This window comes from Equus asinus, chromosome 10 (genome assembly GCF_041296235.1).
Source record: "Equus asinus isolate D_3611 breed Donkey chromosome 10, EquAss-T2T_v2, whole genome shotgun sequence".
NCBI lineage: Eukaryota > Metazoa > Chordata > Mammalia > Perissodactyla > Equidae > Equus > Equus asinus.
In genome coordinates this window covers 12,424,971-12,450,653 of record NC_091799.1, presented here as the reverse complement: position 1 = coordinate 12,450,653, position 25,683 = coordinate 12,424,971, and the positions used below count along the sequence as shown (strand labels likewise).

The following is a 25,683-nucleotide window of genomic DNA, read 5'->3' as shown; positions in this document are numbered from 1 at the left end:
AGGTGCGGGCACCGGGACGGGAAGAGCTGGGGGCCAGAGTGGGCTGCGGGGCTCCGAGGCCGGCCCCCTCTCCCATCCGCGCGCGCGCTCCAGAGAACCGGGGCGCCGCCCCCGCCCCACGTCCGCTCCCGCCCCGGGCCGGCCCCTCCGTCGCCGCGACTCGCCCGCTGTCCCCACCCCCTCGCCCGCAGCGCCCAGTGGGAGGCGGGGGCCGGCCCGGCCGAGGCCAGCGCCGGGCTCTGATTTGCTGCGGGCAGTGGGGATCGACAGCCTCCGCGGGTGCCTTCCAGGAGAGAGGGAGGGAGGAACGGGCGAGAAAAGTGCACGGCGCCCCAGGCGAGGTCCGCACTCCTCGTCCCCGCGGCTGGCGCAGGACCTCACTCGAGCGGAGCGCCCACGGGGAGCGGGTCGCGGGGCGGCGGCGGCGAGGAGGAGGCGAGAAGGAGTTGGAGGAGGCGAGGGCGAGCGAGCCGAGCGGGGTCCGGGCCGCCCCGCGGGCCAAGGTCGAGCCCTCCCGCCCGTGGTGGGCGAGCGCGCCAGCCGACCCCTGCCAGAGAGCCACCGCCACAAAGAGAACGGGCCGGCGCCTGCTCCCCATGACTTCCTGAAGTTGTGCCGTCCCCGCCGAGTCCGCTGCCCCGGCCGTGCCCCGCGCGCCCGTGCGTCCCCGCGCGCCCCGACCCGCGCCCCGCCGGCATGGACGTCCACACCCGCTGGAAAGCGCGCAGCCCGCTCCGCCCGGGCGCCCCGCTGCTGTCCCCGCTGCTGCTGCTGCTGCTGCTGTGGGCGCCGCCTCCGAGCCGCGCAGGTAAGGGCGCGGGGCGCGGGGCGCGGGGTGCGAGGGGCGCGGGGCCGGGCGCGGCTGTCATTCCCGGGCGCCGCGCCGGCCGCTTCTGCGCCTGCACAGCCTTCCCCCCTCGGCTGTGGAATGCATGGGCAGAGGCTCCGAATGCCACTACTTGGGGGCCCTGGAAGGGAAACGCGCCAACACAATACCCCGCGGGCCAAACGGGGCGGCCGGGTGGGGATTGCGTGTTGGATCAGCCAGAGGGGTTGTCCACGAGGCGGGGAAACTTTCGGCCCCAAACTTTGTGTTCTCTGTCCCACATCACAAGCGCCGGCTCTGGCCCACACAGCCCTGCAGCAGAACTTCCTCTTCTGAAAACCGGGAGGGGTCGCCCCCTAGAGTCACAGTCGGTCAAATTCGGCCCGGGCTCCTGGGCTTGGGGGCCGCTGGGGGCAGTCCCAGAAGCTCGAGCCCCCAGCCCAGGACTTCCCCCCAGGCACACTCTCCCTCTGCCTCTGGACCACACTGGCTCCCTGCTTTCCCAGGGAATAGAGTTTCTTGCAATCCTGGCCACCTAAGTGCTCAGTGATACTGAGGAGCCCTGGAGGATGGTAGACCAGCCCTGCTCCTAATCCTACCCACAAACCTCCTGAGCCCCCTGGGAGGCAGTTTTTCTTGGATTTGCAGCCCAGGGATGGGATTTGTGGAGCACAGCCAGGAGATGGGCTCAGAGTCCGGGCTGTGAGCCGTTCAGATGATGCACAGATGTGGGGCTCCTTCTGCCAGAGGTCTGCCCTTAGAAGGAGCCTTGGCCTGTGGGCGGGCTCTGCCAGGCGGGCGCTGACCTGTGGCTGCCTGGACTTGCGCAGCTCCTACTGAGCTTCCTGATGGGACAGTGGCTTTATAAGTGTCGCCTTTGGTGGTTACCCATGGGATGGGTCTTCACACACCATCAGACATTGGAGCCCGAGGCCCTGGAAGGTCCCCAGAGGCCCAGTTAACAGGTGGGGAGATGAGGCTCAGAGGGAATGACTGCAGAGGGATGGAGCAGTGGCCTCAGTGGCCAGCTGGACCAGCCAGCCGTCCCGGGAGAAGGCTCTGCTTCTCCACTCTCCTCCATCTCTGCTCCACTTCGTAATTTGAAGACATGTGGGAACAATCACTTTGCATGTTCCGCTTGCCGGTTAGGATATTGTTTCCCCTTTTCTTGGCATAGTGAGTGGTTGGTGGGACGCAGAGGGTGAACAGGAGTCAGAGTGTCCGGTGAGCCATCAGGGGATCGGGGGAGGGGAGGGGAGCCTGGCCTGGCTCCGGGGACCTGGGGTCTTATACCTGAGCTGCCACCAACATGCCCAGGCTAACTGGCTGTGTGTTTCTCCCCAGTCATTTGAAGATGGGGGACATAGAGGCCACCAGGAGACTGAGTGGATCGGGGTGGGGGATGTGCTCAGGGGACCCTCTGGTTGCCCAGGGACTTGGCCCTGTCCCAGCTCCTCCAATGGGCTTTCCCGCAGGACCTCAGGAGGGAATCCTTCAGGGGAGTCGCCTCCCCAGAAAGCTGGGGCTGGGCACTGGCGGGCAGCACGCGGAGCCTGCATTCGCCTGGCTTTGGGGCTGGCTCTTTGCTCCTCTCCCCATCTCTGCCTACCGCCTCTCGCCCCTGCTCTCTCTCTGATTTCCTTTCCCAACTGAGGGGCGGCCCCTTGGAAGTAGAAGCCTGGAGCTGGCACAGGGTCGGTCGCTGCCTGGACCGTGGCTGTGCACTTGGACATTTTGCTTATGTCAAAAAGATGTTCAGAAGCGCGTGAAGAAGCCGCATCTCTGGGTGGGACGCACAGACCTCTCCACCTCCCAGGGTGGGACCGTTTTGAAGTCATCCTCCGTGCGTGGCCAGAAGGGGTGGCTGTCCCCTCGAGGTGCAGGGGAGGCCCCTCAGCAGGCGCCTTTTCTTGTCTCCATTTTGGGATCCGCCAGATGTTTTCCGAGTTTTCTCCGAACATGGCTCTTTTTCCTACCTTCCTCTCGGCCAAGTGTGTGAAGGAATGAAAAGTTAGATTCCATTTGGGGCCGTTTAACGTTGTAACGGGCAAAGGAGAGTATGTGAAATGAAACATGACCCCAATATTTGGAAATTGAGGTCATCTCCTGGGCACGTCATTGGTCGGCTCCAGTCACGTGACTGCTTTTTGCAATAATTTGTGGGAAGAGTTGTCCAAGTTTTGTGGGACTTGACAGATACCAAATGGTTAAATTTCCTCTGACTCAATCAAGTTGGCTGGAAAGACATCCTTTTCCATCCTCTGCCCCCCTTCCCCCTGCTCCCATAAAAGAACAGTCAGTGGGAGGAGTTCCCAAGCAGCCAGGCTGTTCCCTGAAGTCCTGTCTCTCATCTGGTCTGGATTTCAGTGGCCCGAGGGCTTGGAGCTGCCGTCGCTGCCCAGCGGCTGTGACCACCGGCAGTGGCTGTGGGCAGGAGTTGCTTCTTGGTGCCAAGGCACAAGTACCTTCTTGGAGGATGTGGCTCCAGGGCTGTTCCTGGGGTGCCGGCCAGAGCCTGAGCCTGCCTGTTACCCCACCCTTCAGACATTTCTGGACTCTCACCAGGGCCACGCCCTTAGCAGACCGAGCACAGCTGATGCCGGCCTGCCCCGCCCCTGCCCTCTGGCTGTCTGGCCCTGTCTCCTGTCCCTGCCTCCTCCCTGGGTCACAGACATTGCTGGGTGGAGCAGGGGGTGTGGGGAAGAGACACCCGCTGCCCCCCCATCCCTCACTTTTAACAGAGACCATGAGAGGGCAGACCAGGGTCGAGCCCCCCAGGGTCAAAGATGAGTCACCTACGGCCCTGAGGGACTGCTGCTGTGCCCACTCCGGAGCCCTGGGTTTGCATGGAAGGAGCAGGGCAAGGTGCCTCCCCTCAGAGGCCATCACGGGTGGTGACGGTTGTCGTGGATTTGCAGGCACTCGCCAGGCCCGTGCTAAGCCCCGTGCCCACAGCATCTCATTGGGCCCTCACACGGGCCTCGGAGGAGGAGATGCTTGGAGAGGAAGTGGGGAGCAGGGACCAAGGGGAGATCTGGGGAAGCTCCCTGGAGGAGGTGATGGCTCACCTTGGCCTTCCCCTCCTCTTCCTCCCTTCCTTTTATTCCAGAAATGCACCGACATGCACCTCCCAGGCGGGTGCCCTCATCCACCTCTGGTTTTAGCCTCCTCTGTCCCTCCTTCCTGGCAGGACATCCACCCTCTGCTCCAGTGTTCTCCGGGCCGGCTTCCCTTGGCTGGAAAGCCCCTCATTAGCTTGGTTGGCGCCGCGCCCCCAGCACACGCTTGCCCGGGAGTGCTGTGCCAGCAGAAGTGGCTGTGAGAGAAGGAGGGGGTCTCTGAGGGGGACAAGTGGGAGACCGGGGGCTTCCTTAACCCGTTCACTGCCCTGGCACATGGGGTTGGGCTGTGCGGTGAGAGCAGTCTGCTCTGTTGTGCAGACAGACTGACAGACGCCAGCCGCTGTGGCGGGGGTAGGGGACCTCTGGCTGCGACTTTGGGTTCCTGTGCTGGGGGACAGGCAAGCGGGCGTGGGAGGGGACAATCCTTGGCTATCTGATTGTTGAACTCAGGGGCAGTGTGGACAGTGGGGAGGCCCGTGCAAAGTGAATTTCCTGCCTTCGAGAGATGCTCGGGGGCGGTGGGCTGGGGCCAGGGCCAGTGGCCATGCCTCAGCTTCCCTCTCTGGGAAATGGGGGGAGCACGTTACTCGCCTTGAGCGGTGGTTGGGAGGACTGGTGGAGGTGGTAAAGGAAGCAGCGTGGCAGAATGCCTGAGGTATGGTAAGAACCTGATAAACGGAGGGCCTCATGATAACTGCTATTTTTGCAAAAGGGAAATGCACAGTGCAGCCCCATCCTCTGTAAATGTGAGTGTTCCCGCAGAAGCTGTGCTATCCACAGCTGAATCAGTCTGAGCTGCTCCTTCACTGTCCCCTCGTCTGCTTGGTGGTATACTTTCCCATGTTACCTCATGGGGTCGTTGTATGGGTCACAAGAGGCAATGTATGTAAAAATGCTTTATAGGCCCATTTGAGGGCTGTACACACGTGTGTGTGTGCATGCGTGTTGGAGCACATGCATGTCTGTGTGTGCCTGTGTGTGTGATGTGTCCGTGTGTGTGTTTGTGGGCGGACACGTATGTATGAGCGTGCACAGGCATATCTATGCACTGGTACATGTGTTTACAAGGTCTCCCCAGGTGCTTCTGCATGCAGGGCCTGGGGCGTCTGGAACTTGTGGCAGGATGACATTTCTCTTCTTACTGTGACCCGCCCTGCTGGATGGGAGATGAGGAGATGGAATGTGGCCACGGAGCTCACTGCACAGCCCCGAGGTCCTGTGGCCAGGCCAGCTGGGTCCAGCTGGGTCCGATAACTTGATGCATCTTCTTTCACTCACAGGAGGGCGATCTTACCTTATAGTTTCTGCTTTCCCCTCTATGTTCTCCCACAGAATGCACTCATTTGGTGTCAGCACTTTGCCACATGTTGCTTTTAAGATTTCTGGCCTGGCTGGAGATCTGGAGACCCTGAGGGCGGCCGGCTTGGCCCTTCTCACTGGCAGAGCTGCTGCCGCCACAGGACATGGCGTGAAGGTCAAGGCGCGGGTGACGCCGAGGGGCAGGTGGCCTGGGTTCAGATCCTGGCTCTACGCCTACCAGCTGTGCATTTAACCTCCCTGTGCCTCAGTTTCCCTATCTGTAAAAAGCGGGTGATGACAGTAGCTCCTGCAGGATTTTTGTGAGGGTTCAATGCATAACGTGTGCAAAGCACAGAGCGAGCCCCGTGGGAGTCGCTCCTTCTCTCCCTCCCCTGTGAGCAGTCACGTCAGTGCCTCCCTCTCGGCTAAGCACGAGAAGAGGTGACACAAAAAGTGTTCCCTGGGGAATTTCTTGGATCACTTACTGCGACTTCTGCGGTTCCGAGCCCGAGCGTGGAGGGAGTCGTGGAGCCTGCCATGTTCAGCATGGCCCTCCCCTTCCTCCTCAGGCCACCCCCACCTTCGAAGGAGGAATTGGGGTCAGAGACAGGAATGGACTTGCCCACATCCCACCTCAAGGACTCTGGTCTTCTGCCTTTGAGACGTGACCGAGGGTGATGGCTGCTGCCCTGGAAGGGTGCCTTCCCGGGGTGGGCACAGGCGGGGGCTTTGCCAGCTCAGACGCTGTTTCTGTGCCAGCCGGCCCCAGGAGGCTGGACAGCAGTTGAAAGAATGAGTGAATGCAGGTCGGATGCGTGTGGATGCTGGTGTGGGTGATAGGGTGCTTGGGTTATATGCATCACATAGTTGGAGCCATTATCGCATCAGCTTCGACTCACCCGGTAGTTTGTCTGGCAGATTCCAAACCTAAGTAATAACTCACATCAGGAGTAGATGTCGCCACTCTTTGGTGACTCAGACCTAAGAAATGGAACCACAGTCTGACCCACTTTTCTCCAAATTTCATTATACAGACCTCCAGGGGCAGGAGCCAAGCTGGTCTCCTGTGATGTCTTTGTGCATAAAGTGGAGGGAGCCTTAATTTTCTGTTTCCTAGACCTGTGTTCTTCCGGGGAAGTTCACTCTTCTGTCCTGGTTTTTCCCACCGGCACCTTGGCAGTAGGGATTCTAATGACTTCTTTATTTTTTAGATAACTAGCACAAAATGACATCACAATGTGTGTGTGTAGGGTGAGTGATTTAAATGTAAAAACTCTGACCCCTGCATTGGAAAAATAGCAATCTGACAATGAAAAAGAGTGAGCGTTTTAACTTAAATGAAAGGTGGGGAGCGATGTCTTCTATGTTGCTGGTGGTACCTGAGAGGGCGCATGTGCTGGGCAGCGTGTGCAGTTCCTTTCTTGTAGCGGCTGCAGAGGGAACACAGCAGAGGCTGGCCCTTGCTTGGAGAAATCCAGAGTGACAAAGGCTATGCTTGAAGCGTTGCAGACCCCTAACGCGAGTCAGGGCTGTGCTGGGCACGGGGTGACAGGTGCCTAGGTGAGCAGTAGGTGAGCCGGCCCATCCTACAGGAGCTTCCTGTGCTGCGGGGGCAGCAGACCCCTGAACAGGCGATTGTATCCTGTGCAAGTAAAGCAGTGAAACATTCACTAGCTGGAAGGGACGGCCACAGCCGATCAGAGGGAGGCACCTGCCAGACCCAATGGGGAGCCAGCCAATCAGAGGGAGGCACCTGCCAGCTCCAATAGGGCGCTGACCAATCAGAGGCAGGTACCTGCCAGCCCCAGTGGGGAACCAGCCAATCAGAGGGAGGCACCTGCCAGCTCCAATAGGGCGCTTACCAATCAGAGGCAGGTACCTGCCAGCCCCAGTTGGGAACCAGCCAATCAGAGGGAGGCACCTGCCAGCTCCAATAGGGCACTGGCTAATCAGAGGCAGGCACCTGCCAGCCCCAATGGGGCACTGACCAATCAGAGCGAGGCACTTGCCAACCCCAAAGGGGCACCAGCCAGTCAGAAACCAGCCTGCTTTGCCAGTTCTGTGGCTTTTGGGGTCCTCCGCTGGGCAAGTTTGAAGGGAGATGTCCTTTGGTGGATGCAGATGGCACCTTCCTGTGTGTGTCCTTCATATTTAGCTGGACCCTGCTCTGGGGTGTTACCTGTGGGGCCCCGTAGGGCTCTATCCTCACAGGAGCCCTTGGCCGGCTAGGGTTGGCCCCATCCTGCAGACATGCGCATGGAGGCTCTGGGGCCCAGCCGCACAAGGAGTGATGGCCCCCCGCCCTCCGGTGAGAAGCACGCCCCCATTTTGGTGCAGGTCCTTATGTCATATATGCTAATGTGGTTTGCCATTCACAAAGCCCGGGGAAGGGGCTTTGGTCTGCTGTGGGAGAATCCCATGGCAGCCAGGGGCCTTGGGCATCAGAAAGTGGTCGTTGGCCCCTGCCAACTGTGAGTGGCCTTGGTGCCTCCGCCTCGGCTTCAGTGTAGACAGTGCTTTCCTTCTGAGTAGAGGGGACCGCAGCATCCCAGTTGGTTTTATGCAAAGAAGGAGAAAGGGACACTGCCTCTTCTCATGACTTGTAGACTACAGATGTCCACATCGGGAAGGCAGAGGCAAAGGAGGCTGGGAAAGGTGGGATGGAGGTGCAGGGAACAGGGTTTCTAAATGTCGTTATCTTCCAGGGGCTTATTATTAACATTATTTAGGTTCGTGGTTTAAATAATGGTTTTTTAGCTCAGAAAGTCCTGCTTGGGCTGTGGCTGTGTTTCAGTTAGCTCTGGGAACCTGAGCATCCTTGGGTGCTCTGGGATGGTACCGGCATTCAGGTGGGCCCGGGGGTGCTGAGTGCAGGGCTCACACCAGGGCGGAGCTGTGGGGTGGCACTGCTGGGTGATGCCATGCTGCTCCCGGGCACGAGCTGGAGCCAGCCGAGAGGGGAGGGGGTGAGGGAGGGAGGCTAGCAGATCATCCTCCCTCACCTGAAACAGGTGGACTGCAGGGCCTCTCAACCCAGGGTGCCTGCCCCCAGGGGACACGTGGCAATATCTGGGAGCGGTTTTTGATGGTTACAACTGGGAGGGCGGGGCTACGGTAGGCCTCCAGTGGGTTGAGATCAGGGATGCTGCCCGACATCCCACAGGGCACAGGGCAGCCCCTCACCACAAGGAATTATCCAGCCCAAATGTTAGTGGTGCTGGCTTTGTAAATCCTGGGCTAGAGGGGGAAAAGGTGAGATTTCATGGCCCCTCCCGGGGCCTATAATGGTGGCTCCCTTAGATAGGAGGGAGGGTCTCTTGCTTAGACTGGACCCTGGGTTTCTCTTTACGGTGCAGACCAGGTTCTCAAACTTGCCCATGCATCAGAAGCCCCGGGAGGCCTTGTTAAGGCACAGACCGTTGGGCCCTACACACCCCTTCCCCTTAGTTTCTGACTCAGGGGCCTGGGGTGAGCCTGGGAAACTGCATTTTTAATGAGTTCCCAGACCATGCTGATCCTGCGGGTCCGGGGACCACACTTGGAAAACCAAGGTTTAAGGTTCAGCATCCTTGATCCAGTTACTGTGCTTCGGCGTAAGTGATGGGGGTGGGGTCACCCACAGGGGAGAAGCACCAAGAGAGAAAAGAGGGAGGCAGGTGCCCCCCAGGTCCTCCCCCTTCCTTTATGGCAGCCCCACCTTCAAGAACCGTGACGCTGCCGTCTTCCTCCCCTGCCCGGGCCTGAGCTTGCTCTTCTCCAAGGGAAGACTGTTGTCCTGTGGTAACGGCATAGGGAGCAGGGAGCCTGGGAGGTGGGGAAAAGCCAGCTTCAAGAGGAGGGGCTCACCACAGGCTTGGCTCTGAGAGTAGTATTATTGTTGTTGTCGTTGTTGTTAGGGGAAATTTCAAACACAGCACAACAGGTCCCCGCAATCCACCTGGGTTCCACACGGATCCGCCTGTGGCTGACCTCGTGCCACCCAGCCTCCCCGCCCCCCCCCCACTGTGATCCCTTTGAAGCAGATCCCCGACATTACGTCACACGCAGCTTTCTGTACCATGCTCACAGCTGGAGACGGCCCAGCACGTTAAACACGTGCGCTTCCATCTTTGTGACGTGTCAGTGTGGGGGTGGGGACGAGCATCCCCTCTGAGTGACACAGAGATGGCGCTTGGAGAAGTTCACCGCCCTGAGCTGGGAGGGCTGAGCACTGCCCATTCGATTCCGGGCTCTCAGCTCCCTGTAGGGCAGGGCCCTCGCCTCCTACCCATCCCTGTGTGCCTGGGCTCAGTGCGGGTGCTGAGGCACCTAGGAGCACCCTTCTGTGCCTCGGTTTCTCCATCTGTGAAATGGGCATAATACCTGTCTTGGAGGCTTGCAGGGAGGCCATGGAAATTGCTCTGGACTCTTGCGATGCTGGCTCTTGTCACTGTTGTTGCTGTGTGTTAAAGGCGTGACATGGGCACAAGGCCTCCGTGTCGGGGGTACACGGGAGCTCATCCATGCCACATGCAGAGCTGCTTGGGGCTTGTTAAGGTGGACAGGAGAGAGCTCAGGGACCACCCTTCTTTGACCTCTTTAGGCCCAAGGAAGATGTGGAGTGGGCTCATGGTGCAGGCTCCAGCCTCTTGCACCAGCTCCAGCCCCAAGTGGGACACTCCTGAGACATGAGGACACCCCCTTAGTCTGCTGTCGGGAGGGGTCTGCTGTGCACTGCGTGACCTGCCCGTGCATGGCTCGACCACGATGAGGAGTCCCCACCTGCTCAGAGCTGAGCGGCCCGTGTCCCCGGGGGACTCAGGCTGCTGCTGAGAGCTGTCCGGGGCCAAGCAGCAGAGGGGACGACATGTGGCCAGGCTTGGCTCGGCCTGAGGCTGTGGATGAGGACCCAAGGGAGCCGAGGGCCCCATGGGGTGCCTGGCCAGGCTGTCTGTGCACCGTCACTTCAGCTGTAGCAGGGGCTCCCCACGCCCCCTGGGAATGTCCCGGCCCCAAGCGCTGGTCCCAAGACAGCAGCTTTGCTAGCCTTTGGAGAGGGTTGGAGTTCTCTGGGTCTGGGATCGGGAGCAAAGGAGACGGGGAGCAGGTCCGGTTTCCTGTGAGGGGGGCTTTGAGGGGGCTCAGCAAGGGGTCGCTGTAGACGAGAGCCAGAAGATGGAGCGGGGCCCACCACAGCGAGCCTCAGGAGCCACAGAGCCTGCCTCGCAGGTTTGGGTTCCAAGGGCCTGGGGTGGAGCCTGGGGCCTGCCCTCTGAGTTCCGATGCCGCTGACCAGTTGAGGGCACTCTGGGAAACCCTGGGCACAGCAGATGGGGGGTCTGCACATTCTTCTGGCCCTCTGTCTCCCAGCGTGGGGCTAGCCCCCATCACCAGCTCACAGGCAGTTCCTCCTTTGACTTTTGAAAGTTCAGCAGGTGAGGATGGGACCCAGTGATGGGTCAGTGCACAGCGAATAGGAGCCCAAGAAAGCAGAGTTTGGACCCCTGGCTGTGTGACCTTGAACACTTTACTTAACCTCTCTGATCTGAGTTAGCATCTCTGCAAATTGCGGCAATAGTGTTACCTGGGAGGGCCACTCTGAGGATTAACGGAGGTGGCCTGTGGCTATAATGCCCTTAGCAAGTGTCCTGCATCATGTCTTCAATGCCGGATAGCAGGTGCTGGAATCGTGTTAATAACAGTAATCACTATGATCTTTATCATTGTAGTTATTACTGCATAATAATAATAATTACATATTGTTCTTATTTTATATTATTATTATTATTACTGGCAGAGCTCAGGAAGGCGGTAGGTGTAGTTTCTATAAAGTGTGAAAGTGGCCTGAAGAGGAATAAAGCTGTTGCCTGCAAGCTTGCGCCTCCAGCTGGACCTCAGAGGAGCCTGAGCAGTTAGTGCAAAGCGCCCAGTTGGTGACTGAGGGGTGAGCCCAGGTGGGGTGGGGTGAATCTTACAGATAATACCCAGGGGGTACTGTGGAACCTCCCACCGCATGTATGACCAGGGAGCTGCCTTAGGTGCATTTCCTTCACCCAGGAGTGAGGCCCTGCGGGTGGACATGCCCAGCCTCCCGGGCAGGAATCTGTGTCTTTCCAGAAGGGCTCACGGCGTCGGTGGTCTGGTCTCTGGCCTTGGGGTCATTTTGCAGATGAATAAACTCAGATCTGGAGGACGTGGGGTTCCCAGGGTCACAGGCTGCTGAGCAGTGCGGGGACCAGACTGTGGTGTGAGGCCCTGGGCGGGCTTCGGTGCGTGCTGTGGCTGTGCTTGGTGTCTGCAGTGGGAAGGGCATCCGGGGGTCTTGGGGGTGCTGTTGGGGCCTCACAGGTTTGTGCTGAGACTCAGGCCTGGGGTATCTTGGATTCTGTCTCAGGCCTCCTCTGTCCAGGGCAGAGCTGATGACATCATCTGCCAGACACCTTGGGTCGGGGAGCTCACTCCTGTGCAGGCAGACGGCACCCAGACCAGAGAGTGCTGGAACCCGGCCTCCAGAGCCCCCGGTTTTGACCTCTATGCCCCAAAACACAGGCTTGTGCAGTTCTGGAAGGTTCCTTGCTCACTAGAAATAAGATGAAGCCGCTCCGAAGTGGAGATGCTCTCTCTTCTTCCTATCCATGCCTCCCCATCTCCTCCATACCACTAGGACTCTCGTGGGAGGAGGACGCCGGGGGCAGTGCAAGCCGGGCCTGCACTGGGTCCCCCGCATCACAATCAGCCTGTCCTCACACGCCCTGCGGCTCCACGGGCCCCTCCGCGTGGACGGGCCCCCTCCCTTCCTGGGTCAGGGCCTGTCCGATTATAAACAGCTGCCTGGCATGAGCCGAGCTGCAGACTCTGGGGACAGCTGCCGTCCAAGGGCTGGGAGGCCCATGGCGGGGGAGTTCTTCTGCCCCCTGGAGAGCTGGAAGGAGCGGGGCAGGCGGTTGGCTTGACCATCTTGCAGGCTCTCGGGCCACCCACCGCTCTGTGTTCTGGGCGAGGTCAGCTGAGGGACGAGCCGGCTCTGCGCCTGGGCGCCGAGGGGCCACTGGGCTCCGAGCCGGCCCTGGGGTCCCGACACTCTGCCAGGCCCCTCCTGAGTCTGTCACCTGAAGTGTGAAAGACTCAGAAAGAGCGTGTAACATGGGGGGCAGGAGTGTTTGCTGGAGAATTGTCTCTCAAGGGAATACGGTTCTCTGGGACTTTTCTTCTTCTTGTTTTGCCTTATCCGAAGTCCTTTCACTGTTGTTTCATCCTGATGGCATCTTTCCAAGGGAACGAGTCTCACCCTATTTTGCAGGCGGGAAGCCTGAGGCCCACAGAAGCCCCACAGCCAGTAAGTGGCAGAGTTGGAGCCTTTAAAATAGCATTTGAGTTACGGAATGTGATTTTGTCCAGCCTCTTGGGAACAGGCCCGATGCCTAGAGTCAGGGCCTTCAGAGGGCAGACATCACAGCGAGGTGGGGTGTCAGCCGCCTCGGAGGCACGGTCACGTTTTCTTTATCTCCTGGGTCTTCATCATCTTGGCCTCAGGGGACTGAGAGAGGAGGAGGTTAGTGACCACCACGGACGACCTCCCTGCCCTCCATCTGCCTCCCTGCGCCCCGGCTGGTGGCGGGTGCACGGCCCGGTTTCAGGAGGAAGCAGTGTTGTGGTCTCTGTCATTCGGCAGCCATGTTCCAAAGCCAGCCTGGGTCCTGGACCCCACAGGGTCCTCCTCATGCTTCTGGGATGAGCTCTGCAGGATTTGGCCTTGCGCCCGTGTTCAGCTGCAAGGAGAGTGTTTGTCTTAAGCGGGTGAGCTGCCCATGTCTGACTCATTTTTTCCGTTTTAGTGGGAAGGGAAGGGGGATAGGCAGGGATGATGGCCAGGTAGGTCCTGCCTGTTTAATATCAGTTGACACACGATGAAAGCGGTGCGAGGGAACCTGTGCGAGCAAGCCTGAGGCTGTAACAGATAAGGGTGGGCCGTGCTGCGAGCAGCTCCCCCTCCGAGGGCAGGGTGGGGTTGAGCAATCGATCAGATGTTCCAGCAGTTGAGCTGGTATAGCTCAGCCCTAACCTCTCTGGTTCAGGGCAGCTGGACCAGGACACGATCCACGTCTTTAAACCATCAGCATTTCAGAAAAGAAAAAGAAAAAACCCTGAGAGAAGCAATGCCAGAGGCCTGATTTCAGAGCCCGCCCTTTATCTATTAGCGAAATGCCCAGGATGTGTCCAAAAAGCCAGTGAGCAGCCGCAGCCTTGCCAAGGACCAGGCTCAAGGGTTGTCCTCATCGTTTTTCCTTAAAATGGATGAAGAATCCTAGAGGATTGTCACATCTTTCAGAAATTTCATCACTTGGGGAGCCCACCTACCTCGCTGCACGGCCCCGACAGATTCTACTGGGAAAAGTTAGGGAATTTAAATTTATTTGCAACCAAGGGAATAGAGCTTATGCTGCAAATGTGGTCCTAGGCATTTCTGGCTGGAGGGGAGGTCAGTAGGCAGAATTCGCAGTAAACAGCGGTGACGCAAGGGCCTGGTTCGCTGCCATGGCATCGAAGCCTCAAATTTCACGACTAAGGAGGGGAGGGGCTCAGCTAAGGGCCAGAGGAGGTGTCACGTCCCAGCTCTACAAAACTGTGACGATCTAGGCCAGGCTGGGGTCTCTGGTGCTGCCATACTCCCGTGGTGCCACGTCAGAAACGTCGTCTTTCTTCCGTGCCTCAGTTTCTGCATGTGTAAGTTGGAGCTGATGATGTCTACCTCATAGGTCTGTGGTGAGAGTTTAAGGAGGCATGGTGTGGACTTCCATGAAGCAGGCGGGGTCTCGGGGCCTCTGTGACATCTCACCGGGCCTGCAGCAAAGGAGGGAGGGGCTCCGTAAGAGACTGGGGGGTTGAACCAAGAGCGATTCGTCAACTCGGAGGTGTCGGCCAGTGTGTTTTGAGCTGACTCTCCAGGCAGGGTGGGCAGAAATGGGGGGGCCTGGGCTCTTCCAGGGGAGGATGAAGGGTACCCCACTGTTTGGCAGAGGTAGATACTCTGGGCTTGCTGCCCCTGGCGGGGCAAAGGGAGAGAGGGTTTGCCCAGGGTTGCGCTGGAATTGGGTCCTGCAGGTGTGGCAGAACGCCTTCCCGGGTGCTCAGCGCAGGGGGCGTGTCCAGAGCTTGCTGGGTTGGAGTCTGTGGGCTCAGCGCTCTGTTAGGTGGTCCCAGGCTGACATTAATCTGGACTCGGTGGTGTGCCACCATGCCTCGCACAGCAATCTGAGCCACCCCAGTCTCTCTCAAGGGGTCCCCAAGTAAATGACCCCTTTGCACCAGGGAGTGTGTGTGTGTTTGAGCGATGTGTACCTAAGCAGGTATGGCCACCCATCTTCCTGGTGTCCATCCATCTTCCTGGTGTCCCCGGTCCCATGGGCACATCGCTGGCCAATGCACTGAATGCATCCTGTGTGCTGGATGCTTCCAACCCAGGATTTTCACTCCACCCACAGCCTGGTGAGGTCAGTACTGTGAGGACTCGTGCAGGTGACTCGGCTAGCAAGGAGCAGACCTAAGAGTGGGACGTGGCTCTCTGTGATTCTTGAATCCCCCTCTCTGCAGCCCCCAGGCCACCTCCTCCCGCCAGCCCCTCATCCCCCTCCGTCTTCTTGGTAGTTTTCCCAGCTGTCACCCTGCTTCTTAGCTGTAATCTCTCCAGATGAGTCTTTCCAGGTCCCGTAACTCCAAGATCAATCGTCTTACCCTGTGAATAACTTCCAGAAACTCTTTCAGCCGGGTTTTGGAATTCCCTAAACGCTGCCAGCTTCTGCCCGCTCTTCTTCAGACCACTTCTTCACTTCCGAGCCCGATCTTTGAACTGCTTCTGTTCTCCAGGACTCCCAGGCCGGCGATGGGATCCTTCATGCGGAGTCAAGGATACCGCCTCTTCCCTTCCACCCTGCACGGGACTCCAGCATCCGGAGCGCTCCGTGCTCAGAGCTGCCCTGCGGGGGGTGGCTGCCCTTGCAGACCCTGGGCTGACTCCTCTGCGTCCGCCTCCTGGTTTCCATGATCCAGCCCTCCCTCTGCCGAGTTTAAGCCCTGAGAAAACTGTTAGGCTCCAGGCATGTGCCTGTCTCCGTAAACTTTGATGCCTGGTTAATATCTTGGCCAAAAAAAAAAAAAAAAAATCCTCCGGAGGGTTATCTGGTCTCTTTCCAGTCATTTATTAAAATATTTCCTGCTCTGATTTCTGCAGTTGGATAAGCAGGCAGTGAATAATGGCACCCAGGAACGGCCCTGACATCTGTGCTGTGCTGAGCAGCCACCCATCTCTGGGGTATGTCAGGCTTGACGCTTAGCACATTCTTCTCTGACGACTCACTGCCCTCCCTCCGTCTTTGGGCCCAGATCCTTCCTTTCCCCTCGGACTTCCCGGTGCCCTGGGAAGCCCTGAGCTGTTTTCACCCTGACTGTGCCAGCTGGACAGGCTTGGTTCTGCCTCAGAGTCCTCCCTGATACTGGCCAGGTGCACGGTGCTTCCTGCCCAGGGCCTTTCAAGCTTCTCCGACGGGGACATGCACATTCCTGGGGCGACGGGGCAGAGTGAGGGCTGATGCAGGAGGTGGCCTGCTTATCGGGGTCGCTCTCCACCCTCCTGTCATTGCCACCCTTCGGCCCTCATCTTTCCTCTGTCTTGTTCCTGCCTCAGCTTTCACGGCTCAGAAAGGAAGGGAGATGTGGGCGCTGCCAGTTTGGATGGGAAAGAGATAACCGGCACGAAACGCTCTGCTTGGGAAACGGGGCCCTGGACCTGTCGTTAGTTGTGTCATCGCCGGCCTACAAATTCTGCGCCCAAGTCTGTAACTCTAAACTCCAGAGCTGTTGTCGGTGGAAGAAACGTGCTGCCTCCTGAACGGAACCTTATCCGTGTGCACTGCACACCTGCTGTGTGCCCTGCCTGCCGGCTTAGGGAATGTTCTAGAAATGCTGTCTCTGAATTAAACTCTGCGGACGTTCTTGTGGGCATCTGCAATGTTGAAGGCACTGTGCATGGCTTTGCCAAGGGAGTCATTGAAGACACCGCCTTCCTAAAGTGCAGTTCAGCATTTGCCGAGCACCACTGTCTGCACACGGCTGTGCCAGCTGAATCTGGCCCCAGGGGGAAGGGACTGACCCTGAAGCCTGGGAGACCTGGGCTCCCCGTCCTGGAGTCAGTGTGGTGGCCCCTGCATTCCCCAGTCCCAGCAAGTTTCCTCTCCCTTGTGCTGTCCTGTACTCAGGACAGTCCCCAAAGGACGAAGAGCAGTGCCTGCTCAGTTCTGGGGACACTGGGGGTCAGAGGTCAGTCGGACCTGTTGATGGCATGGGGAGGGACCTGGCCCTGACTGTGCAGCTCTGTGTCCCTCTCCCTGTCCTTCCTGAGCCCTCCTGGTCTGCGCCCAGTGGCTCCGAGGCTGTGTTGGGGCCAGGCGGCTGGGCCCCCAGGGCTGTGGAGTTGGGGTTGGGGGGTGAACTCATGCTGCCCAGGGTGTCGGAGGGGACACGTTGCAGATGCTCAGAGGAGAGATGCTTGGCCAGCAGTGTGTGAGGTGGGGCTCCGGCCAGGGCCCGGAGCGGGAGGACTGTGCGGAAATGTTGGCATGCCCTGTTGGGGACCATGGCCACTTGAAGAGGGAGCATCTTTTTGAGTGTCTTCCTCTTTCTTCTTCTTTGATTATTTATATGTTTTTTAATGAAAAAGGATACATGTTCATTGTAGTCATTTTGGAAATTACAAAAAAATATAAAAGTAGAAAATAAAAATCAGCCATAATCCCCAAACTCAAACTCCACTGGGTCTGAGTACCAAGAAGAAAGATGGAGGGAAACACATCACCGTGGCTGACTGGAAACGGGGGCACAGTCCCCACCGGCACCCCTTCCCTGAAGGTCGAGGCCTGGGAGTCCTGACACTGGGGATTTGGACCTTCCTGCTTCTCCTTAGGAGGTAGCCATTCTCTTCATCCGTGATCCTTTAGAAAGCCTAATTCACTTACGGTGTCTCCTGGCGTTGGACATGTGGGTCATTTCCTGTTGTTTTGTTGCTATAAGTGACCAGGCCTTGAGGGGACGTGTGGTCTCATAAGCTGCGTCCACCACAGGCACGTGCGCTGGCCCTCGGGCTGCACCTGTGGGAGGAGAACGTCTTGGGGGTCTGGGTGAGCATCAGCGCCCCCGTGTGTGGGACATGAAGGAGGCGTGTAGCCGCTGCTCCCTGACTTTTAAGGCATGGCACCCATCGGAGCGTAGAGCTTGATGAAGGCAGCATTTCACGTTGGCTGGGAAAGAGAGTGTGAGTCATGGCTGTGGGCTGGAGTGAGGAGGGAGCATCTTGGGAAAAGCAGTTGGATGGTGCCTCCCTCTTGCGCCAGAATGCATTCCAGATGGATCAAAGATGTGAACTTCATGAACGAAACCATGAAACTACTAGAAGAAAACATGGGAGATTGGGTTTTATAGTCTTGGGATGGGAAGGCCATTCTCAGTATGACATAAACCCCAGAAATTATAAAAGAAAAAAAAATTTGACTCCATAAAAGTCAAGATTTTCTCTCTGGCCAAAACAAAACCAAAAAGCAACCAATCATCATAAGGAGAGAATATGAAAATATATGGCAGAAAGGGGATTGATACACTGTAATAGTCAGAGAAGCCCTACAGAAGAATGAGACCGGGAGTCAAACCAAGAAAATGCACCAAAGACATGACTAGTTCTTGGAAAAGAAAATACAAATAGCTTTAAACATGTGAGAAGATGTTTGACTTTACTCACAAGAAAGGAATGCAGGTGAAACCCTGGGGAGATACCACCTGTGACCTGGCCGGGTGGACGAAGGACAGACCCCGAGTACACGCACTGGGGGCCGAGTGAGGGGACGTGGGCGTCCTCACGGATGGCCCTTCGAGAAAGGCATTTGCAGCATCTATCAAAATATTAAAAAGCACATACTCTTTGACCTGCCAGCTCTGCATCTTGGAACGTTTCCCATGGGTACACTCACACGTGTGTGCAGACACCTACGTACAAGAGCAGTCATATAGCACTGTCCGGAAGAGACGAGGATCAAAACAGTCAAATGTCCGTCAAGAGAGCCGTTTACATAAGTGCCTGTGCAGCTACAGCGGAGAACGCAGTGTAGCCGCTCAGAGAATGGGGTTTACGTGACTTCACATTACTGAAATGGATCGATCTCCAAGATACGTTAAGGAAAGACAAGCAAAGTAAAGAATGTTCTTCATCATATGAATCCATCTCTATCAAAAGAAAAAAGACACATAATTCTAGGCTTGTATGTGCATAGATAATAAGGAAGGATGCCCCAAAATTGGGACTCGTGGTTTTCCGTAGAGTGGCAGCTGAGTGCATGGGGGTGCAATTCTCTCTGGCATCTTTGGAACTGGGTGAATGGCTTGTTCAAACACGTGGGTTGGTTGGAAGCTGGGCAGGTGTGTAGATAACAGAGAGGCGAGACTGGGAAGTGAGGGCTGGCTGCTCTGGGAGCTGCATGCCTTTCCTGTTGGCAGGCAGTTGCTTTTGGCTGGAATGACTTAGTCAATTAAAAAAGTTTGTGGTCCCCCCAAAAAAAAGGAAGAAAAGAAAAGAAACAAGACCAAGTCCATCCAGAAGGAACTGGCCAGGTGGATCGTGCGTGTATCATTCGGTGACCCTCTGAAGGTGGGAACATGCACGTGCAGATTTTCGGAACTGAAATTGTCCTCAGCGACCCCCATCCACTCATTTTATAGGTTGAGAAACTGAGGCCAGTACATACCTCCCTAGAGTCATGCAGCAAGTTGGGGCAGAGCTCCATAGACATTGTTTTAATCGTTTGAAGCAGGTGCTGACAATGGGTTCATTTTATAAATGAGGAACATGAAGGAAGTTGCCCAGAACCCAATGGTTGAGAATGGGGGTCTAGGATTCAGGCCGGTGCCTTGCCTGACTCTCGATGCTCACTGTGGACTGAACGCTCACACATTGTACCTCTGTGCGGGTAGCAGCGTCCGTGCCGTGAATGGCATCTGCCCATAGACCGTCTGCAGATGCTGCTTGGCAGGGCACTGGGCATTCTTAGGACCTGGGGCTGCAGAAACGTTTGCATCTGGGGCCTCTCAGGGGGTTGGTGGGAAAGAACGAGGGGCCACGGACATGACGTCTTTAACGTGGGAAAGGTTCTGTGCCGTGGTGCTGGGGCTCGGCACGGGGTAGGGTGGTGGTAGGTGTGGCCCTGTGACCTCGGACTCTGTGAGCGCCATCCCGGCTCAGTGGTCACTCATGACCCTGCGTCATCTTCCCATGCTCCCTCACCTCCTGTCACCAGGCTTGGCCCTTTCCACAGTTCTGAGTCCCTGGGGTCCTTCCAGTCTCCCTGGCTGGCCCCCTGACTCCTGGAAAAGCAGCTCAGACATGAGGCTTTGAGAGTCCCTCATCTGGAGGAGCTCAGGTGTTGACAGTCGGTGGAGGGGTCTTTGTGAGGTCAAGGGACAGCAGAGATTCCTCTGTCCCAGAAAAGAAGCTGAAGTCCCCACTTGTTCCCTAGGGCCCTTCGTGTCTCATTCTGCGAGGTCCCTGCTGGAACGTGAACTTTCCCCCTAAACGTCAGCCACTGTTCTCCTCCCGGGCAGCTGGTCGGTGCTGTCGGGACACGGAGCTGTGAGGGGCGGGGCAAGGAGCTGAGCTTGGCTTGTTCACTCCTCCATCTGATTGTGTTAGGGGTGTGCCAGGCACATTGAGTTAATGGTGGCACCGCTGTCAGAACCTAGAGGATGGAGAGGCTCCCTGGCCTCGAGTCCCGCATCCTGGTGGGATGGGATGGTGGTAGGAGTGTGTGATAGGTCTGTTTGATTGAACCATGGGAAATTGCCATTTTGTGGGCCAAAATGTTGAGTCATTTTACGTGTTTCAATCTAAAGATAGAAGAGTGAGCACTGAGGAGGCCACCGGTCCAGCTGGGGGCTTCAGGGCATCTTTCTCAGAGGCAGCATTGTCTAAGCTGAGGTCTATGGATGAGTAGGGCCTCACCAGCAGTGGAGGCTGGGGGGACAGGGGGATTCCAAGTTTAGGGAACTGAATGTGCAAAGGCCTTGACGCTGTGTCATGTTGGTCTTTGAATGTGGGGTTTAGCTTGACTAGAACATAGCTTGAGTAGGGTGGCAGGAGAAGGGGAGTGGCAAGAGAGGAGGCCTTGGGTGCCTTTAATTCGGTTTAAATTGGCAAAGGTGTATTGTCATTTTTACCCATCCATCTCTGTGTCCGTCCATACCGTTAATCCATCTATCTGTCTATCCATCCATCCATCCATCCATCTAACCTTCTAACCATCCATACAACCATCCATTCATCCAGACCATAAATCCATCCCTCCTTTTACCCACCCACCCACCCATCTATCCACTTATTCATCCATACCATGAATCTACCCACTCACCCCTCCATCCATCCTCCCATCTATCCATACCATAAACCTATTCAGTCACCCACCTATCCATCTAAACCATAAACCCATGCAATCACCTACCCACCCATCCATCCACCCATTGATCCAGACCTTAAATCCATCCACCCACCCACTGATCCATCCATTCCTCCATCACAGTACTGGGCTGCCCCTTCTACTGCACTACTTTCCATTTTTGCCTCAGGGTGATATACAACCACCCCAGACTCCTGCTGTCTACACTAGAGCTCCTTGAGGACAAGCAATGACAGACACACTTCGGCTTCTGCAGCGCTTAGCAGAGTACCAGGCACGACTAGATCCTCGTGCTGTGTTTGTTGGCTTGCACTGAGAGACGAGATCAATCCAGTTGTAGCAGCAGCAGACCGTGCAGTCAGGATAATGACAAGGCGCTGACTGCTCTTTAGGGGTTCAGAGCGGAGGAAGGCCCACGGCTCTGGGGTGGCTGGGGCTGGGGGAGGTAAGCTGGGGCTCTCAGCAGAGGTGGGCCGTGGACAGGTGGGGAGAAGCAACAGAAGCCTTCCAGTTGGCAGTAAAAGAGAAGATCAGCTCTGTCTCGGGACCTGGGAGGTGGAGAGTCCACATGCTCCAGGATATTTGGTTATTGATTCAGAGAGTCTATGAATTCTCCAAATGCCTTTGTCAACTTTTCTTGACTGTAAAAGTAAAGCATGCTCATTATAGCAAATTTGGAAAATATAAAAGTGCCTTTTTCTTTTCTTTTCTGTCTTAATCTGTTCGGGCTGCTGTAACAAAATACCAAAGGCTGGCTGGCTTATAAACAACAGACATATATTTCTCATCGTTCTGGAGGCTGGAAGTCCAGGATCAGGACACCAGCACGGTTGTTGGTGGTGGAGGACCCTTTTTCTGGTTCATAGCTGACGCCTTTTCGCTGTGTCCTCACGTGGTAGGAGGGGCTGGGAGCTCTCTGGGGCATTGTCTTTGGGGGTTAGGATTTCAGCATATGAATTTGGGGGGCGGGGGGCACAAACATTCACACTATAGCGCTTTCTTCCCGTTTTTCCCTTTACGCGGCTGAGCTCACGTATCAAAACAGTGTTGCGTCCCGCTCAGTCACAGCCGCTTCCCGGGTCATTACTTCCCAGGTTGGAACTCTTCGTAAATGTCTTCGCAGCTGCTGGGCATCCCACTGTGTGCTTGCGTTAGGGTTGCTTCCCCACTCCTCTCTCGCTGGAGCTGGGTTCTCTCTGATTGTTTGCTGTTATAAATAACTCTTGGATGAACATCTTTCTGGTAAATCCTTTCTCCTTCTCTGGTTGTTTCCTTAGGGCAGATTTCTAGACGTTGACTCACCCTCACCCTGTTAGAGCACAGGAATGTTTTAAAGCCCTTTTATTGCAGAATGACGTTCCAGCCAACAGTGGGCAATGAGCACCCGAGCTACTGTGCCCTGGCCAGCGGTATCCTCAGGTCCTGGACCCACGTGGACCCCACGTGGTGGAACTGGGGCTCCTCACTGCTCTAAGCCAGTCATCTCCCTCTTTCTGCTCCTGGGAGGCAGCAGGGATGTAATTTACTGCCTGGCACCTGGCTTGGCCATTATGGGGCCCGTGGCTCTCCCTAGGTCACTCGGGCCTCGAGGCTCGCTCCGGCTTCGTCATCTGGAGAACAGAGCAGCGCTTCCTGCCCCACGGGGTTATTCTAAGAAGTTGGGTTATTAACGACAGTTAGAACTCAGCTGTATTCAGAGCTTTAGCTCCCTCCCAGTAGTGAGATGGGTTCCTTGGACTTTACCCACTTCTAAGAGGGCTGACCGAGCTTTCTGAGCCTGTGGCTGTGAACCCTGGGGAGCCGGCAGCTGTCCACCCCCGGGGAGACTGTGAAACTTGACTTCATTAACCCACCGAGTGTGGGGTCTAGGGAAGTCAGCCGGGACTGGCGGCGTAGACCCGTGAGTGATGACTGGGGAACGTCGGTTCCAAGTTGTGCCGCTGGTTTGTGCTGCATCCTTTGGGGGAGTGTCTATGGTCATTGCACAGTTATGTGTGCATTCAGTGTCCACGTAGCTGGTCTTGAGTCATAGTTGGGGTGTTCTGAAGACTTGCATAGCTCTAGTAATTGAAAAATGCCTCCAGGTGCTGGGGGAAGTCATGTAACCTGTCCCTCCAAAGGTCAGAGTGACCCGTGCAATAGTCTTTACTGGAGTCACATAACTGAATAAAATCATTTCAGAGACGAAGACATAGAACGCACGAAAGTCCCCCAGAATCGTGCCGCGGCCTCCGCTCCGAAAGCAGCTCCCTCTGGGGCCCTGGGAGGAGCCACGTGCTGGGTGGGTGTGTGGAGGGGTTGATGGGGAAGACTGGCCTTAATTTGTAACAGGAAATATTCCTTTTAGCTTTATCTATCATGTTGTTTACTTGGTGACACTTATAGGTATTAGACATCTCTAGGGGCCAGTTCCTGTCCTTTTCTAAAGCTGTCTTTTCTAATGAGAATTTCAAGGCAAATACTGCCCGATGCCAGTGCTGGAGGAACAATGCACCAGCAGACACATGTGCCTTTTGTCCACATTTCAGTCCGAAAGGGCAAGGGTGAACCGGACGTGGGCCTTCCCAAGGGGCCCTGTGAGGACTCATGGTGTTGGGTGGCCCACTTCCAATGTCAGACTGGGACATGTAGGCATTCCTGGGAAGTCCAAACGCCGTTTTGTTTTGTAAAGAGCAGTTAAAAATTGCCTGCTTTCAGGACGAAGGCCAAAAGATCTGTGACTGTCTCACAGTTTTAGGTAGACATGGAGAGAGGACAGTGATTTAATTGTGTAGTGCTATTTCCTGCTGGACATTAACTGGCATTTATTATCCCATTAATTTGTTATAAGAGCAATACATGGACATCATAGAAATGTTAAAAGCTACTAAAAAGTATAAAGAATGGAATAAAAGTTAATCATAATCCCTTATTTGTCTAAAGTATGATGCCGATGATTTCTATTTAGTGCAGCCAAATAAATTACTAATTGAACATTTTGATGTCTTTATTTTCCAGTATCTGTTCTATGTCTGTATTTACAAAATAGGGATCATATGCTACTTTGTAATAGTTTTAAACTTAAAATAAGATGAGTAAATCTCAGGAAACTAGGAGTAAAAGGGAACATCCTCAGTCCGATAAAGGACGTCTATGTAAAATGTACATCCTGAAAGCTTTCCCCCCAAGACGGGGAGCAAGGCCAGGGTGTCTGCTCTCACACTCCTGTTCAACATGGTCTGGCGATCCTAGCCTTTGCAATAAGGCAAGAACAGGAAATAGAAGGCATGTAGACTGGAAAGGAAGAATTAAAACTGTCTTTATTTGCAGACCACATGATTATCATGTTAAAAATTCTAAGGAATTTGCAAAAAAAGCTTCTAGAACTAATAAGTAAGTTTAGTGTGGTCACAGGAGTCAAAGTCAATACGCAAAATTCAACTGTGTTTCTAGATGGTCACATGAGCAATTGGAAATAGAAATTTAAGAAGCCGTTACCCTATCATCAAAAATATAAAATACTTAGAGATATGTTTAGCGAAATACCCACACACTGAAAAATTACAAAATGTCTCTTAGAGATATTAAGGAAGATCTAACGAAATGGAGAATATACCACCATTCTCATGGGCAAGGAGACTTTGTATTGTTAAGATATTGTTTTCCCCAAAATTGATCAACAGATTCAGTGCGATGCCAATTAAAATTGCAGCAGGCTTTTTTTGCTTTTAATATAGACGTTGACAAGAGAATTTTGAAATCTATATGGAAATGCAAAGAACCTAAAATAACTCAACCAATTTTGAAAAAGAAGAATATTGGAAGGCTTATGCAATGTGCTTTTAGAACTTAACTACAGAGCTAGGTTGGTCAAGGCATTGTGGTGTTGACTTAAAGACGGGCGTCTAGACCAAGGGGACAGACGGGAGTCCTTAAAGGGACTCACACGCATATATGATCACTTGATGTTTGACAGTGGTGCCAAGATAATTCAGTGGTGAAAGTGCAGTCTTTATCAACAATGGTGCCGGGACAACTAGACATCCATTTGCAAAAAAATAAACCTGGACCCTTACTTCAAATCATGCATAAAAGTTAGGATGGATCATAGACTAAAGCTAAGATTTAAAACTGTAAGTAATAAAACAAGAAAAAGAAAACCCTTTTTATGACCTTGAGTCAGACAAAAATTTCTTAGAAAGTACACAAAAAGTAGGAACCATAAAAAAATTAATAAATTGGACTTCATCAAATTAAAAATGTCTGCTCTTCAAAAGACACCACTAAGAAAATAGAAAGATAAACTACAGACTGGAATAAAATATTTGCAAAACACACGTGTGATAAACGCATATGTCGCATGTGTAAAGGAATATTATAACTCAACAGGGAGAGAGTAGATGATCAGTTTAAAACTGGGAAAAAGAGTTGAACAGACATTTCACCAAAAAGATGTATGAACGGCCAATGTACATATGGCAAGATGCTTTAGTTTTCAGGGAAACACAAATTAAAACCAAGGAGCTACCAGTATACACGCAAGTGTTGGCGAGGACGTGGAAAACTTGTACGCTATTCGTGGGAACGCAAAGTGGTGCAGCTACTTTGGAAAACCGTTTGGCAGGTTTTTATAAGGTTAACCATCTACTTATCATAGGACCCAGCAATTCCACTCCTAGGTATTTGCCCAAGAGAAGTGAAAACGTGTTTAGACAAAGACATAGGTGTGAATGTTCATAGGGCACTTTCTCACCTCACCCTGAAACAACCCAAGTGCCCATCAGCTGGTAGATGGATGAACAGACTGTGGTGCGTCCCTATGATGGAATACTACTCAGCAATAAAAAAGGAATGAATACATGGAAAACGTGAGTACAAAAGCATTATGTTAAGTGAAAAGAGCAGGCAGAAAAGGCTATATATGATAGAATTCCATTTATATGGCATTCGAGAAAAGGCAAAACCATGGGGACAGAAAAAAGATCAGTGGTTG

At 54.9% G+C, this 25,683-nt stretch overlaps 1 protein-coding gene across 3 annotated transcripts in view; it reads left to right on the top strand.

Moving 5' to 3' along the window:
- Window positions 1-559: 559 nt before the first annotated feature.
- The window catches only part of COL5A1 (collagen type V alpha 1 chain), a 168,470-nt gene continuing 143,346 nt past the window's right edge, over window positions 560-25,683 (top strand). For 2 of the 3 annotated variants that reach the window (XM_014863321.3, XM_070518413.1), the window contains exon 1: window positions 560-808. In XM_014863321.3, the coding sequence (XP_014718807.3) occupies window positions 697-808 (112 nt within the window). In that variant the 5' untranslated portion in view covers window positions 560-696. Of the gene's footprint in view, window positions 809-13,929; window positions 13,951-25,683 lie in introns of those variants that run through there. The other variant, XM_070518414.1, reaches the window with a different exon arrangement.